Source organism: Elgaria multicarinata, chromosome 9 (assembly GCF_023053635.1).
Source record: "Elgaria multicarinata webbii isolate HBS135686 ecotype San Diego chromosome 9, rElgMul1.1.pri, whole genome shotgun sequence".
In the NCBI taxonomy this organism is placed as follows: domain Eukaryota; kingdom Metazoa; phylum Chordata; class Lepidosauria; order Squamata; family Anguidae; genus Elgaria; species Elgaria multicarinata.
Window position 1 is genome coordinate 36828699 of NC_086179.1, and position 17696 is coordinate 36846394.

The 17696-nt window shown below is 40.8% G+C and overlaps 1 protein-coding gene across 5 annotated transcripts in view; it reads left to right on the top strand.

Annotated features, from left to right (window-relative positions):
* Positions 1-17696, top strand: part of TNRC6B (trinucleotide repeat containing adaptor 6B) — a 126213-nt gene that overhangs the window by 78307 nt on the left and 30210 nt on the right. For all 5 annotated transcript variants that reach the window (XM_063133561.1, XM_063133566.1, XM_063133564.1 and 2 more), the window contains 6 exons: positions 3510-5828; positions 7650-7805; positions 10305-10483; positions 12584-12658; positions 14568-14613; positions 15282-15430. In XM_063133561.1, the coding sequence (XP_062989631.1) occupies positions 3510-5828; positions 7650-7805; positions 10305-10483; positions 12584-12658; positions 14568-14613; positions 15282-15430 (2924 nt within the window). The remainder of the gene's footprint in view (positions 1-3509; positions 5829-7649; positions 7806-10304; positions 10484-12583; positions 12659-14567; positions 14614-15281; positions 15431-17696) is intronic.

Sequence of the window (17696 nt, forward strand, 5' to 3'; positions counted from 1 at the left end):
ATGGTTCCTTTTCTGACCCCTCATAGTCATCGTGCACCCCTTTTTCTGGTGTTTTGAACCATATGCTTTGAACAGTTTTGAATGTTTTAGCATTCTATTTTGTCTGTGTGTATATTTAGACTTTTTTACTCTTGTGGATTGCAGTCTTACATCTCAGTAAATATGGTTACAATGGGGCTATAAATCCTGACTTTTTCTGCTCAGTTTGCAATGTGTTTAGGGAACTTGCCTGCTTGCTATATTTAGTCAATTTGAAGCTCACCCCATTATCCTAGCCCACTTTTTCTGTCGTTTGCTCTACATTTTTGTTTGCAAAGCCACTTTTGCTGGGTTTACACAATACACTAATCCACTGTGGATTATCGTGTAATCTGAATGCAATACATTTTCCACAGGGTGGCTTGTTAACCATGCAGTGTAGTTTAATTTTCTTTAACAAGCCACCTTGGGATTTCGTGGCTTGTCATTGAGTTGTTCAGAGTGGCTAACAAACCAAACTGCATGGTTATTAAACAACCTTGCCCAAATCGCACTGCAGTCAGACAACGCAATAACCCACGATTCAGTAACCCACACTGGATGGGTTAGCATGTTGTGTGAACCCAGCTTTTGTGGCCTGCAAAGCAAGTCCTTTCCCCAGAATTTCAGTATGCTGGAATTGTGGCATATCATACACCTTCCTCAAGAACCATTCTACCTAACCTTCAGTTGTATTATTATTATTATTATTTATTTATATAGCACCATCAATGTACATGGTGCTGTACAGATTACACAGTAAATAGCAAGACCCTGCCGCATAGGCTTACAATTGAAAAAGTTATTTCCCTCCTTACTGTTTTTGTGTGTTTTTTGGTGGTGGTGGTGGTTAGAAAAATGCTGGATGCAGCAGTGGGAAAAACATAGGCTAAATGCAAATAGATTATGACAATGTCTGAATTTTTTCTGTAAAAATTCTGTGAATGACGCAGAGTGATTGCACAATAAAGCCTGACCTTGAATCACCCTGAATTCCCAGTGTGCAAACAGGTAATCCTTAGCCACCATTGCCCCATATTTGCTTATAGATGTATTGATTGCTAAGGTGCTGGACATGACCCTCCCTCAGAGAGTTGGATTTGGGTGCTTGTCTTTAAATGTTACTTGATTCTGTCAGTATGTTTCACAGACGAATGAAATACAAATTGGCCATATATTACAGAGACCCTGATTTTGCCTCCACAGTCCTTAAGTGCAGCACTTATTTCTCATGGGAAAGCCCTCCATTTACAAGGGCAAAATAAAGGGAGGGGTTGAGGAATACCATCAGGAATGAATATAAGTCTGCTTCTACCCCTACTAAATCTAGTTTTGGGGTAGGAGAAGGTCCCTACCCATTTAAGTCATTAAAAATGTAGCCAAATACTGGTGACACTGTTGTCTGGGACAGAGTGCCAAGTGTGCCAAAGAGATAGAAATCAGGACTTAGCCATTATTTGATGTTTTTTGGAGACCGGTACAGTTTATAATAAACATGTGTTTTATATTGTTCAAAAGGAATTCATATGTGTTTCTTATGATGGTCAATATCATTTTATAATTGTAGATGAGTTCCTTTTAAGCAGTTATCCTCTCTGGGATCATAGTAATGGATATTTCCAAGACAATACTTGAATAAATGGGAGGTAGCTGAATATATGTGTGGTCCATCTGAAAGTTGTTGAGTGTCATAAGTCTTGTGCTGTACAGATACCCAAACTGATGTTGGTCAAGTTTCCTCTTCTTGAAAATGATAAATTCCACTGGTCATAAGCCATCTTCCAGGTTAGGATAATGTTTCAGCTGTAAGAAATATACCCTGGCTCTGAAAACTGTGTGCTACCTACAGTAGCAGAGGCAGTGAGGATGGTGAAAGGATGCTAGTGCACTCATGTCCTGGTTCTGGGTTCTGGTCAACAGCTGGTTGGTCACTCTGTGAACAGAATGCTGGGTTAGGTGGACCCTTGGTCTGATCCAGTGTGGCTCTTCTTACGTTCTTAATAAATAGGTGCTGCAGTCAGCAGTTGACATTGCAAGTTTGCATGTGAGCTTTCCATGAGCATCTAACTGCTGTTGGAAACAGAATTCTGGGCTAGATAAACCACTGCCAGGAGAAAGTAATGAATGGACAGGGCTAACTGCAACCTGACCTGTGTGTGAAAACAATGGGAGTTTTCACTTAGGTAGGTAGGGAAATACCCTTTCTCATAAAGAAATGTCATAGAAATGGAAAAACTACAGAAAAGGGAAATGAATATGTTCAGAGGATCTAAGCATTTTCTTATGTATGGACAATCTGAAGCATTTAGAGCCTTTTTATTTAGAGAAAACAAAACAAAGGGGATGTTAAAGTTTTATAGATGATGAAAGTAGAAAACGTTTTTAATTTCATAATTATAGAACATGGCTTCTCCCAATAAAATTGATTTGGCAGTAGGCTCAGGACTGACAAAAGAGAGTATTTATAAATACAACTGTAATTAGATTATGGAATTCACAACCACAAGATGCCGTGATGGTCACTAATTAGATGGCTTTTAAAAAGAAGTGCATAGATTTATGGAGTTCAGCTGCCAGCAGCTATTACTCATGATAGCTAAATGAAAACTTGTGTATGCCTTTAATATCATATGCTAGAAAAAAGTAATGGGTAAAGGCCAGTGTGTTTGACCTCTGTTTGTGAGCTGTCCAGAGTTTTCTGGTTCTTCGTTTTTGGAAGCATTGTTGGAGGAGTTAGAGATTGTTTGATCCAGGGCAATTCTTCTTTCAGATAATCCTAGTTCATTCACTATTCCCTTTCTGTGGGGAGTGGTTTGTTCACTCAAGACATGAGCAGGGTTGAGATTACTCCCCAGAAAGTAGCACGTCTCTCCAGAAGGCTGCTAATTTTGTAGATTTATAGGAACAAAAATCTTCAGTACAAAGACCTAGTAATTTTTGGGACAGGGGTGGGGGCTACTAAGTTGGAAATTGCAACCCATTGGAAATCAGAGGCAAAAATAAATTTGGTACAATGAAGAGTTCAAGTTTGGACATTAACACTAATGGAAAAACTGGCAAAGAGGGTTAAAGCAAAGAAACACAGAACAAGTGGATGACTTTTATCCCAAATGGTACAGATTTATAGAGAAATCTATGGTAAGATTTATTTGCATGATTAGATAGAGACTTGCTGTCTCTAAAGGATTTTGTCAGACTGCAAAGCCGATAAACCAGTCCTACCTGTTGTTTGTCCCCAGCTTTTAGTATTCAGTCCCTGTAGTCATGATACCTAAAAGAAGGTTCTGTTTATATATCATGGCTTATAGCCATTGATAGGCAATACCCTCCATGAATTTTTGAATCATTTTTAAAAGCCATTTAAGTACTGGCCAGTAGAAAAGATGAGTTGTAATAAATTGAAATTCAGATGTTGAATGCCAACATCTGATATGTGCTGTTTGAGCTGTTCTGTATGTTTGTGAATAATTCTGAGCATGTTTTATTTTTAGATTCAACAACTGGAGGTGCTGCTGCTTCAAATTATGCAAATTCCACTTGGGGTCCTGGAGCCTCCTCCAACAGCACCAATGCCAACCCAACTCACGTCTGGGACAAGGTGATTGTAGACGGGTCTGACATGGAAGAGTGGCCTTGTATTGCCAGCAAAGATACTGAGTCTTCTTCCGAAAACACCACAGACAACAACAGTGCCTCGAACCCTGGTTTGGAGAAGAGCACTCTGCCAGGAAGCACCACTAGCAGCAAAGGAAAAGGAAACCAGTGCCAGTCTGGAAGCTCTGGTAACGAATGTAATCTTGGGGCCTGGAAATCTGACCCTAAGGCTAAATCTGTTCAATCTTCCAATCCTGCAGCAGAGAGTAACAGTAGTATAGCAAGCTGGAGGAACTTGAGTGGGCAGGACAGAATTGGCCCCAACCCTGGCTTCAGCAACTTTAACCCAAATAGCAACCCATCTGCTTGGCCAGCACTAATTCAAGAGGGCAATTCAAGGAAAGGGACTTTGGAATCTGATAATGGTGGCTCCAATGCACAGATTAGTACAACAGGTCAGACTTCTAGGGAACAGCAGTCAAAGATGGAAAATGCGGGTGTTAACTTTGTCTCTGGCAGAGAACAGGCTCAAATTCACAACACTGATGGACCAAAAAATGGAAACACTAACTCCTTGAACTTAAGTTCACCAAACCCAACGGAGAATAAGGGAATGTCCTTTGAAATGGGCTTTGGGAACCCCTCCAGGAGCACTGACGCCCCTTCACAAAGCACTGGAGAAAGAAAGACTGGGAGTGTTGGGTCTTGGGGTACAGTTAGGGGGCCTTCTGGAATGGACAGTGCTTCTGGTCAAAGCAATTCTGGAAATCATGGGAACAATGGAAAGGATAGGGAGGACTCGTGGAAGGGAGCTTCTGTTCAAAAATCGAATGGGTCAAGAAATGATTCTTGGGATAACAGTAACAGGTCTACGGGTGATGGGTCTTGGACCATTGGCCCTCAGCACTCTAGTGAAAGCAAATGGAGTGAAGGGAACAAAATGACATCAGGGGTGTCTCAGGGAGAATGGAAACAGCCGTCTGGGTCTGATGAACTGAAGATTGGAGAATGGAGTGGTCCAAACCAACCAAATTCTAGCACTGGAGCATGGGACAATCAAAAGGGCCACCCCCTTCCTGAAAACCAAGGCAATTCCCAGGCTCCCTGCTGGGGAAGATCTTCCAGCTCTACAGGAAGTGAGGTTGGAGGTCAAAGCACTGGAAGCAACCATAAAGCAGGAAGTAGTGATAGTCACAATTCTGGACGTCGATCATATAGGCCTACACATCCTGATTGCCAGGCAGTCTTGCAAACTTTGTTGAGCAGGACTGATTTGGACCCCCGAGTGCTTTCAAATACTGGCTGGGGTCAAACTCAAATCAAGCAAGATACTGTTTGGGATATAGAAGAGATGCCAAGGGCAGAGGGAAAGACTGATAAAGGAACTGAGGGGTGGGAGAGTTCTGCCATACAGACAAAGAGCTCAGGGGGCTGGGGAGATGTACCCAGCCAAAGCAATCAAATCAAGTCTGGATGGAGTGAGCTCTCTACTCCAACAGAGTGGAAAGAGCCCAAAAACACTGGAGGATGGAATGATTACAAGAACAATTGTTCTAACTGGGGAGGAGGAAGACCAGATGAAAAGGTGACAGCAGCTTGGAATGAAAATTCCAATAAGGACCCAGGATGGAATGGACGGCCACCTAATCAGGGTTGGTCTTCTGGAAAGAATGGCTGGGGAGAGGATGTTGACCAAACAAAAAACAGCAACTGGGAAAGTTCAGGAAACAAGTCAATGTCAGGTTGGGGTGAAGCTGGTCAAAATGAGATTGGGACTTGGGGTAATAGTGCAAATGCGAACTGTTCTTCAAAAGGAGGGTGGGATAATAATAAAAGAACTCCAGCATGGAATGATACTGGTAGACAACCCAATACCTGGAATAATCAGCAACAGCAGCACCATCAGCAGTCAGAGGCTCCTGGATCCTGGGCCCCACCACCACAGCCTCCAGGTAATGGGAGGCCATCCAATCCTAACTGGAACAGTGGGCCACAGCCAACTGCCTCAAAGGATGAGGAACCTAGTGGCTGGGAAGAACCATCCCCCCAATCAATTAGTCGTAAAATGGATATTGATGATGGCACTTCAGCATGGGGAGACCCCAGCAGTTACAACTACAAGAATGTGAACCTGTGGGACAAGAACTCACAAGGTTCACAAGCTCCACGAGAACAGAACCTCTCTACTCCAAGGCCTAGCAAAGTAGCACCCTCAGGTATTCTGCTTAATTTTCTTGTTCATTGTGATACAAACTGTTTACTACTAAACCTAGTAACAGGATAATCTCCAAATCTGTAGCTAGGTCTGTGCATTTAAACTTCCCATCGAGGCACACATTCATATACACATGAATGCTTAAAGTGCTCTCGAGATAAGTGGTTTAAAAATGGAATAATGAAGTTGTTTGTCTTATTGTGCTGCTTTTGAAATGTTCATTATTCATAAGTAAAGCTGTTTGTCTGATGTGACAGGAAATGGAGTGGAATGTTCTAAGGAATAATGTGGCACAGAATTATCTCACCTACTGTAGATGCCAGATACAGCAGGGTTATGGGACCTCTGCCCTGTGGAGGTTCCACATCTAGCCCTTCCCCCTTAAGGAATCCCCCCAGCCCTGGAATAATTCCTGCTATCATCTCCAATCTGACATCAGAGGTAACAACGGCTAAATTCCTCTCTGCAGGGCTCTCACTGCCAATTGGAATCCCTGCTATTCTCAGATTGAAGATAAGAGCAGGGATGTATACGGCAGGGGCTTGACCAGCACTGGGAAGAATGACTGCACTTTCCAGTGCTGGCTTGAGCCCCTTTGCACAGTGAGCAGAAGAAGGCTTCTGTGAGTAGCAGGTGCTGAAGGAATTGAATTCAGCTCCCCTGATTGGTGCTTTCAAAGCTATCTATCTATGCACTCTACTGATACATGCAATTATTTTTGGATTGAAGGACTTGTCTGTGAAGATGCATCACTGTCAGTTATAATGATTTTGCCAGACAATCTGCCCTTATTAGTACGTACAACCTCGCTTTCTTAAATACATAGCTTCATCTATAAGCAGTATTTGATCTGCAATTCATTTAAATTAACAAATGTGATTTGTTCATGGTTCAGATTATCTAATTTTGTTTGGGTTTCCAGATACTACAAGGGGGGGGGCGTATAAAGTAGCGTTATATTAAGAACCATTTAATGGGGAACAACACGTTGTCCTCAAGCCTGATATACTGAAGCACTGAGGGCCTCTTCTGTCTTGCAAAGGGTTCTTTAGAAGGGTGATATGCACCAGAGGAGAGAACTAAAGAGTAGTAATGCTTATCCTTCCCCATCCATCACTCCTCACACCACACACACAGACCCAGGTTGTTATATGTGCCAGCAATCATCCTGAAAATTTAAGCCGTGATGGGCTGTTGCCATGACTTACCACTTTGTCCCAAACTGGCAAGGGTAGGTTGTTAGTGTGGTTAATAAACCAACCACAACCCATTGGTTGCTTTTGTCAACCAACCTCACTGGATTTGGCTGACACAATAAGCCACAGTGACCACCTGCCATGGCTTGAATATTCAAAATGGCTGCTGGCACACTACGCAACCCACTGGTTTAAGCCACAGTGGGCTGTGGGGATCATGTGAACCAGCCGTCACACTCTACTTTTATCTTTGCTGATGTTCCAGACCCATGTTTGCTAGCAAACTGTGGGTAACAGTTTATTACACATTACTACAGTATATCTTTCTTTGCCGTTTAGTATATTGAACCTCTAATTATTAATTGAGAGAACTTGTTTTGGGGATAGGATTAGACTCTAATCTTAATACAAAGTATTACAATGTCACACTGCTATTTGAGTACTTTCTTCTGGCACTAAGAATCAAGTAGCTTAAGATGCGGAACAAATACTGAAGCATGAAGTATGACAGAATAGGGTCAGTTATATAGCAAAATATAGCTTTTTTCCAAGTGATGCTGTACTAAATGTCTGAAAGCCACTTCAGATCATTAAAAGTGCATAATGAAAACTCTTTCTATATGAAGTCTGGAACAAAAGCACACCTCCAGCTCCAGATAATGGTACAGCTGCTTGGGGTGAACCAAATGAAACCAGCCCTGGATGGGGTGAAGTTGATGATGCAGGGGCTTCGACCGGTTGGGGAAATGTACCCTCCAGTGTACCAAATGCCATAAAACCTAGTAAGTAGCTGTCAGATTATAAAAAGTATTAATATAAAAAAGTACCTGTCAGATTCCATTTCTGTTACATCTGTATTCACTTCTTGATAAAAAATGTCTATAGACTTTATAATTTTTCTTACGACATGTACATGGATTATTAAAACATGCTAAAAATTGAATCTACTGTTACTTTTATAAATAGATTTATTTTTAAACTTAAGTGTGATTAACATTTCCAGGCTCAAGTAAAACAATGCCTTTCTTAGGATCAACCTATGTACATAAAGCACTATGGGAGTTTTTGCTTGCATGAAATAGTTCTTCAGGCTGGATTTTCAGATTTTTAAAAGGGATTTTAAAATGTGTCTGAGTGAAGATAGGATATCACCCTTGCCTTATGTTTATTTCAATACTAACATGGTAATAGAGGAAATTTAAACTCTGATACATTAGTGGGCAACATTCATCCTGTGGCCCCTACTGCCCCCCCCATCCCCAGCAGCCCCAGCCATACTCCCAAATTTAGCAGTAGTGGGGAGTTTTTAATGAAAAAAAGGCACTTTTCTGCGAGGTGCTAATGGGGTCACATTAAGCTTCCCAACAAGTTCATTTTAACCCTTTGAGTCACATGAGAGCACTTTGCTGCTGAATTTTGGCAACAAAAGGCTAAAAACACAAATTAGGCATCCAGAAATATAAGGAGCTTAAACAAAGTGACATAAAGGTCAGAAATCCATTCTCTGAACTTTTTAAGACAAGCCCTTCCTTGTTCATTTTCAAAATGGATGAGGGCATGTGGTATCATGGGAAGAGGTCCTTGTATTACAAGTTTGAACTGGACCAAGAGGTATCACAAATGTGTGACTTCCTAGAACAAGCTTGGGCAAATTTACATATGATCAGCAAGCAATTAACATTTTAATGCTGTTCTAACTCTGGAATGATCTGTATTTCCCTACCCTTTGTTATAATACACATGTGACAAGCTTCATTGAAATAACCATCTCAGTTGCCCTGGCTTTCCTGCATCATTCTGCACCTTAGTTGCCAGATAAACTTTTATTTTTAAAGATACAGTTAAGGCTATTGCAAAGTATCTGCAGTGTGGAGTTAATAAAAACCATGCTTGGTAAATTCCATACTGTGCCTTTTCCCTCCAAAGTAGCAGTCAGAAATTGATTCTAATCTCAAGAACTACTACTATTCCTTTCTGTGGTTCTCTAGTAATCAAGCAAAATTAGGCAGGCTTAAAATTTGTGTTCAATTAAATGCATTAATGAGGTTTTGGAATTCTGTAAAAGGTCATCAGTAACCAATGAAAACACAATTATTAATCTTAAAAGGTTTTCTGCTGATATACAGGCCCACCCATGTTTATGCCCAACAATAAAATGTGTGATTACTGAGATTATATTCTTTCTCAGACACTAGGTACCTAATGTGAAATGTGCTTATAGGTGTAAGCAGCAGCTATCAAGACTCCCTCAAAGCTTTATGACAATAATACATTATTGCCATATTCATTATATGCACTGTGATTATATTTGAACCTTAATTGTTTAAATTTTTCCTTTTGTGTAAATTCTCAGTTTCTGTGCACCAAATACATTCTAATCTCAAGCAGTTAAATGATTGAATGGGAAAAGTTGTCAAAATCAATTTTAGGTGATAAAATAAAGGAGTGGAGACAAGAACAGCATGGTAGGTAGTAAGAGAATGGAAAATGTATTTAGCCAGTGAAATGAATGGAGGCTGAGCTGCAGATGAGCTGGCGAGAAGCAGTAGCTGAACTACATTGTTAGTTACTAGAGTTTGACTACCATCTCATCGACAAGTATAATATACAAGAAATCTCTCTGGTTTTAGTGGATGAAATGATTAATGCATTAGGACACTGGTTGTTGTTTCGTTTTTGTTTTTGGGTTTCAGTGCCCAATATTATACCTCTCTGTGCTCACATGCTGTTGTGTAGAACTTGACTACAAATTAGCCATTATTCTTATGTCTAATAACTAGAACAAGCAGGGCAGCCTATTATTATTTTGTGGTTAATTTCCAGCTTACCTTCCTGATCATTCTCCCCTTAATTGGAAATAATATGCTTCAGTAGAAAAAGGATCTTGGATACTGCAAAGTAAGGGACCGCCTCCCCTCACCCACAAAGTGCTGCAATAGAACATAATGCTGAAATCTACTTCTGTTTATTCACCTCCCAAAAATATGGGTTGTATCCAGCCAGTTGTATCCACTGTTTAACTTAAGTCCTATTCAATTCAATAGATGTCTTTTATGTAGGACTAATGTTGGATATAACCCAATGTTATGATTCTTTGTCTTTTTGCTAGTATTTTCTGATTTGGCATGAAGAAGGCTGGGCTGCAGCACACTTTCTTGAGACAGTTTTCTTGAATTCAGTTTTCTTGAATTTACTCTCCTTGATTTTGCTGTATAGTGAATAGAATCATATCTGTTGATACTTGTGATTAACTTTTGACAATATTTTATTTCCCATCAAAGGTTCCAAACCACCTCAGGATAGCTGGGGAGATAATGATGGGCCAGTATCAGGAACACGGCATTCCAGCTGGGAAGAGGAAGAAGAGGGAGGAGTCTGGAACACAGCAGGCTCTCAGGGAAGCAGTTCCTCCCATAATTCAACAAGCTGGGGACAAGGAGGAAAGAAACCACAAATTAAGGTGAGAAAATGCTTATATGATACAATGGGTCAGTTCACACAATATGACAACCTACTGTGGATTATTTAGCTCATGGTGACGCTGCAGTACATGTGGGATACACACAGAAGACATTTTGCATATCCAGCCCCTGCTTGGGGGTTGCCATGTCATGTCACAAAATACAGCTACCAACTGTTAACTGCAGAGGCCACCAGTGAGGGAGGAAGCAGCAGCCAGGCACCTCTCCACCGTGCCTGGGTCCAGCTCCAGCTGAGAGCCCCCTCCCTCCTGCTGTCAACTATCTCTGCAGAGGCCACCAGTGAGGGAGGAAGCAGCAGCCAGGCGCTTCTCCACCGTGCCTGGGTCCAGCTCCAGCTGAGAGCCCCCTCCCTCCTGCTACCAACTGTCTCTGGAGAGGCCACCAGTGAGGGAGGAAGCAGCAGCCAGGCACCTCTCCACCGTGCCTGGGTCCAGCTCCAGCTGAGAGCCCCCTCCCTCCTGCTACCAACTGTCTCTGCAGAGGCCACCAGTGAGGGAGGAAGCAGCGGCCAGGCACCTCTCCACCGTGCCTGGGTCCAGCTCCAGCTGAGAGCCCCCTCCCTCCTGCTACCAACTGTCTCTGGAGAGGCCACCAGTGAGGGAGGAAGCAGCAGCCAGGCACCTCTCCACCGTGCCTGGGTCCAGCTCCAGCTGAGAGCCCCCTCCCTCCTGCTGTCAACTGTCTCTGCAGAGGCCACCAGTGAGGGAGGAAGCAGCGGCCAGGCGCTTCTCCACCGTGCCTGGGTCCAGCTCCAGCTGAGAGCCCCCTCCCTCCTGCTACCAACTGTCTCTGCAGAGGCCACCAGTGAGGGAGGAAGCAACAGCCAGGCACCTCTCCACTGTGCCTGGCTCCAGCTCCAGCTGAGAGTCCCCTCCCTCCTGCTACCAACTGTAACTGCTGAACTTTCCAACTAAGATTGTAGTGCCTGAATTTGCTTTCCTTCCCCCCTCCTCCTCCTCCCTCCCAATCCCCTTTCCTTTTGTGTCATGTCTTTTAGATTGTAAGCCTGTGGGCAGGACTGTCAAGAAATACTTTTGTAAGCCGCCGTGAGAGCCTTTTTTGGCTGAACGGCGGCATAAAAATCCTTAAATAAATAATAAATAAATAAATAAATGTGAACCTGGCGAGCATGGGTTATGCTAGGGTTAAACAACCCTCCCATGATTCCTATAAAAGACCAAGGATTATGAGAAGGTTATTTAACCCTTGCATAACCCAGATTCACACAACACAACAAACCCAGAGCAGGGGTTGAATATGCAAAGTGGCACCTGTGGATGTCGTGGCTAGTCGAGGTTTAAATAATCCACGATGAACCGTCCTGCATCATGCAAACCAGATCAGTCTTTCGCTAGAAAAATTAATATATAAGATCTTTTCTCATGACTGCTAGTAACAAAAAAGTCTTAATTATGTAGCTTTGCTAGTATTGAAAAGTGGTATGTATAATCACTGATTTTTACTGTTGAATGTAATGCATCATCAGCGTTTACAAACGTCTTCAAGCATGAAGGTTTTAGAGTTATTAGAGTGTACATCTTAGCAATAACTGTCCCAGAATCACATACTGTTCCTCTTGCTGACATCTCTCTCACAACCCAGGGCATGATTGAGGGCACATGATGCAGCTATTTTGCTGAAACTAAGCAAGGCTGGCCTGGTCAGTGCCTGGATAGGAGATAACCCCAGCACCCCATGTGTGCACCACATTTAACTCCAGAAATATATAACCTGCCCCATCTTCCTAAAGATTAGTGAGTGCCTTAATTTTAAAAATTAGGATAGTAACAGCATTCAATGATTCTGCTTAGTATTTCAATAATTCTTTTTTCTAACCAACCCCCTGTAAGGTAGGTTCCTATACAACAGAATGGGGAAACAGTGGCCTTAGTAGCTTATTTAAGACCTGCTTGGTTTTTGTTTATTACAGCTGAGATTTGAACCATGAACTTCTATATTTTAGTCCTCATTCTTAATTGCTATGCCACACAAGGTTATTTATATTGAAGTTTCTGTAACCAAGGATGTAGTGAAAAAATGATGAAATAGAAACTGATAGATTGTCTCTTTGCTTTTAGTGTTCGTTAAAAGGTGGAAGTAGTGATTCATGGATGAATACTTTATCTGATCAGATTTCAAATATGGGATTGCTGGTGAGACTTCTTTTAAATGCTATAATTCTATTTTCAAAATTTTTTACTAACAAATACATGACAAGTGTATAAACAATTATTTGTCTGGGCACATGTGAACAGGCAGAATGTTTTTTGTAAACTGGATGAGATGAGATTGCTTTCTCAGTCAGGGCATTAATTAGGTTCAAATGGCAACCATAATAAAAAATGCGTAGTCTTATTGGAGAGGCTGATTTATGAAAACAGTTGATGGATTTGCCTGCTTCATTGTTGTTGGTTATTTATATACTGCTATTTGTATGGCACTTTACAAAGAACAGGTTTGACAGGTCTCTACAGACTGTTATCCTGCACTGAGCACAGTCTGCTGCCTGTGGCAAGCGGTTCACCTTGTTTCATGCATATTAAACAAACAAAAGCGGGATGTTCACCCAATTGCAGATACTGTGCAAGTAATCCACTATACAAAGCATGCCAATTCATAGAGGAATTTGGCTGCAGTTGTATGCACACTTTCAACTCAGCAAGACTCACTTCTTGTAAACATGCATAGGAAGAATTATGTGCTGTAAGGGAAAAGAGGAGAGGGAAAGAAGAGAGTGATGGTAGTTAAGTGTAAAAAAAATGCTGCACCAAGCACAATTATCTTCCTAATGCAAATCAACATGAACACAAGATTTGAGCCTATTTTCCCCTGCTGTTACTGCTCCCCAAATGCAAATGTTTCTCTCTATGAAAAGCCTTGTTCTAGGGCATGACATGTCTGCATGTTACGTATAATTTGGCATTCCTGAGCCCCTGTCCTTTAGCTCAAAGGATTATAAGGCATGGACCAACATATTTACTCTTAGTGAAATGGCAGATACCTTCATTGAAGGCTGAGGTAGGGTATTGAGGCAAGCAGTTTATTCCAAAGGCTTCCCTGAAAAGATGAGTTTTGAGGAAGGATTTGAAGGAAGTAAAGGAGCAGTGACTCAGGTGTGCATATGGTGATCTCCAATCTGTATTTCCAGCCTGCAAAGATTTCAACAGCTTTGTAATGTTTGCTTAGAATTCTATGCAGTTTGGAATGTTTATGAGTTGGATTCTGTTGGCAAAGTCCTATCTTTCTTGTTTTTAAATGTCTGCTTTTGTATATCTGCAATCCAGTTAAAAGCAGTAATTAAATACTAGCATGGGATTGCAGTTGGAACTTCTAAGCTTTACGTCTAATATAGGAGACCATACCTGACACAGACTGGGCCTGGGTTACTGTCAGTGTCTGCCAAGGAGACAGGAGCATGTCCCTGTGTTTGACTTTATGAAAATGTTTGGAGAACTCTTTGCTTGGGATATGGAAGACCTTTTGTATCCCAGTCTCAGGATGGTGAATTAGATATTGTAGTGCTATGGTAATGCTTATGATAATTCCTGAGGCCACCTGGAGTTTGGTAGCAAGCAGCATGTAGATTTCAACCTGAACTCCAAAACAGTAGGTTAAACAGTTGCACCTTTCCAAAGTTATGAGAACATCCTGTCCCAGATTGCCAGCAGAAGAATTACTTCACAGCACATTTTAAGAGTAGAACCATCTTCAGGATGAAATAACATTCTGGCCGCTCTTCTCTGAATGTAATCCCTTGACCACAGAAACATAAGGACAGAGGTTCATTTCTAGAGCAGCTGTCCAGTTATCTTTCGCTCTCTTTCCCTGTGCATGTGGTTCCTGTGTGTCAGTGGTATTTATAATAAACTGTGCTTAAGGGGTCAGTTCAGTGCTCCATTTCTTAACTCTATTAGATTGAGTCTTTACAAATATGTGATATTGTTGTTTGTTGTTTTTCTTTTAGTTCTGATTTTTTTCTTGGAACAACAAAATACATTTTTGCAAAATTGTCCTAATCTAGAATTAATTTTCTAAGAATGAGTATGTCTTTTTCTTTTCCAGAATCAAACTGAGGACACTCCAGGCAATAAGATGGACTTATCTGTAGGTGTGTATCTAATATGGCATTTGGTCTATGATGATACATTTAACTTTTAAAATATTATAGCTGAGCAGTATAATGTGGTCTTTTTTTAAAGGATTTTTGAATAATGATGAATCATATAATTTGGCACAATGTTTGTGTGGTAGGGGGCAAGAAAAGAAAGTCTGGGTGGGATGGTGGAAAAGAGCTTAAGCGTCTAGCTGCTATATGTATGCTGATTGTCCCTTGTGCAGAGCTTCTTTGTGATAACTTGGTTTCAATCTGCTGAACAGTACATAACGATCCTTGCATTTCTGGGGGAAATGCCAAAATTTAGGATCATTATCTGGATAAAGAAATATTGCTTTGGTTTGTAGAACACAGAGAAGATGCTTTTGAGATACTGCTTGGGTGTGCAAGCATGAGAGCATAGTAGGGTGGTGGTTGTTTTTCTCAAAAACTAGAATTAACACAAAGAGATCTTCCCCTGCTTGTATACACAATCTCAATAAAATTAGAGCATTTATTTTTCTTCACAAGCTGCTATATAAATTCCCAGTCTGTTAGGACTGTATGCCTGATTTTGTGTACATGGGCATGAATTAAAAATACTTCATTTAGAAGGTTTCCAGCTGTTGCCACAAACCTATACTAGAAATTGGCATGGATACAATTCCTACTTTTTCTCTCAGGTGGTCTCCAGGATAAGAAGTTTGATGTGGACAAACGAGGCATGAATCTCGGGGACTTTAATGACATAATGAGAAAGGGTCGGTCTGGTTTTCGTCCTCCTAATTCCAAAGACATGGGAACCCCAGACAGTGGGCCTTACTTTGAAAAGGTGAGACAAATGTCCCTGGTAACAATCTACTATAAATGCTGATCCTTTTTCTAGATATAACTTAAGCATCCTATCTCTATGAACATGAAGGCAATATTTTAATACAAGAGATTGACAAGGGAAGGATAATGATTTAGTGGAGTAGATGGAGGAATGAATAAATAAATTAATTGAATGAATGAATGAATTATTGGAGGGAAATACAGTAATGAATTGAACATACAGATAATCTTTGGGATAATGATTATTACTCCAGGAAAATATTTTCAACAAGATTGCTCATTCATATGTGTGTGTTGAAAATATATTAATTCTTATTCAATGTAATGGGCAGCATCCTATGCTGCCAGCAGGACCCATGGAGCTAGTGATTTTTTTAAAAATCAGAAATTTGCAGAAATACTTGTTCCAGAATAGGGCAGATTAGCTGAGCTTGCGGAAAGGAGCACTGCTGGCCTGTCTTGATCTGGAAATGAGCATTTCTGCATGTTTCCAGGGTTCCTTTATGAAATGCAAATTCCTTATTGCATTAGTAATGGGTCCCACTGGTGCATGGAATGAGAGGAAGCACAACTGCAGTATTGGATACTGCCCATTGTATAGTTCCATCATCTTCAAACATCCAGTGGCTCTCTGATATAGTTTTGCTATATATGCAGTCCAATTTTTTAAAAAAATGCAATCATGGTGAAACAATACTTTTAATTTCTGGTACTTTGCTAGATGTTGGGCCATTTCAGAAGATACCTTAAACCCTGCTGGTTAAGGCTTTTGGTTAAGCAGCAGGGTTTAAGATGTCTTGTGTGATGCCTTTTGCTAAACCCTGCTCACTTACTAACCACAGTTGGACCATGTGCAACAGGATTAGCAGCTCTAACCATGGTTTAAAGTGTTGTGTACGGCAGCACAGCTTGTGCTGAGTGCTAACCCCAGAGAACCACGGTTTCACTAACCACAGAGCCTGAAGTGTCGTCTGAACAGGCCCTATATTAATGTGCTAATCATTTCCCCTGTGTCATTATATACTGCAATAGCCTAATACTCTTAAATGGATGCTCTGTATTCTAAATATTGCTTGTGTATTATATTGAAAGTATCCTTTAAATTTAGAGCAACAATTTTAATTCAGTCTAATTCATAGTGTGCTGTCTTCATAGTATTTGTGCATTCTCACAGTTGGTGTCTGTGCATGAACAGATCATCTCACTCTTCCCCACTGGTAGATCTGATTGGCCTTTCTACATCTGTTCCAAGATATGAACTGAGTACCAGTTCAGTTCTCTTTAGAAATGTGAAGGCGCAAGGAAAAAATGGGATTGGGTGTGTGTGTGTGTGTGCATTTTTCTTTTTTCTAGTTTATTTTTGTTTTGTTTTTGAGGCGTGAAATGAAAAGAAAAATGGGAATTTGGGGGGAAGTTAATCTTGTTATGAAATACTTTCTTTTGCACAATGAGTGAAATACATTTAAAAGTAGCTTTAATTTTTACACCCAATCACACTGCTTTAAATCTCTTTTGATAAATATACAAATATAGAAATACCTAACTCTTGGATTTAGTATTGGAAATGCAGAACATCAGATATTTCAGTTATTTGGTGCAAGAGGAATGCAGTCCGGAAGTCTGCCACTCATAATGCTTTGGCAAGACCTGCATACAACAAAGCCTCATATATCTCACTTGACTCAGATTCCTCTACCTGGTATATTATGGTAGGTAACTTGTAGGCCAAAACATGTGGAGGGTCACAACTCCCATCAGCTCTAGCAAGCATAGCCCAGCCTGAGAGATGATGAGAGCTGCAGCCCAAAACATTGGAGGGCCAAAAGTTGCCCACCCTGTTCTACATCAAATGAAAATTATGCAAAGTCAATGAATAAACAAATGTGAAAAGAGTTGAGAAGTTTGTTTCAACTTCATTTTCTGTAGTCCATGAAGCTCAAAGTGATAATTTTAAATAAGCTGTGGAACTTTTAAATATTGGCTCAGTTTAGGGGGGAAATGTCATGCTGTTCAAGGTGTATCATTTACTGAGGCAGATCAAGATGCAATTTTATTAAGTAATGATAGATAATAAGTTATCTACGATAATAAACTATCTACAATTAGTATGACATTTGTGTATGAGGAAATATCACTGGACTCTTCAGTCATACTATTAAAAATATACGGTTTTATTGCTTTTCATTAATTTACGTTATAGGGATGTTTTTGATGTTTTCTATTTTTCCCCTGTTCTCTCAACTGGAAAAGCTAGGATATCCTTG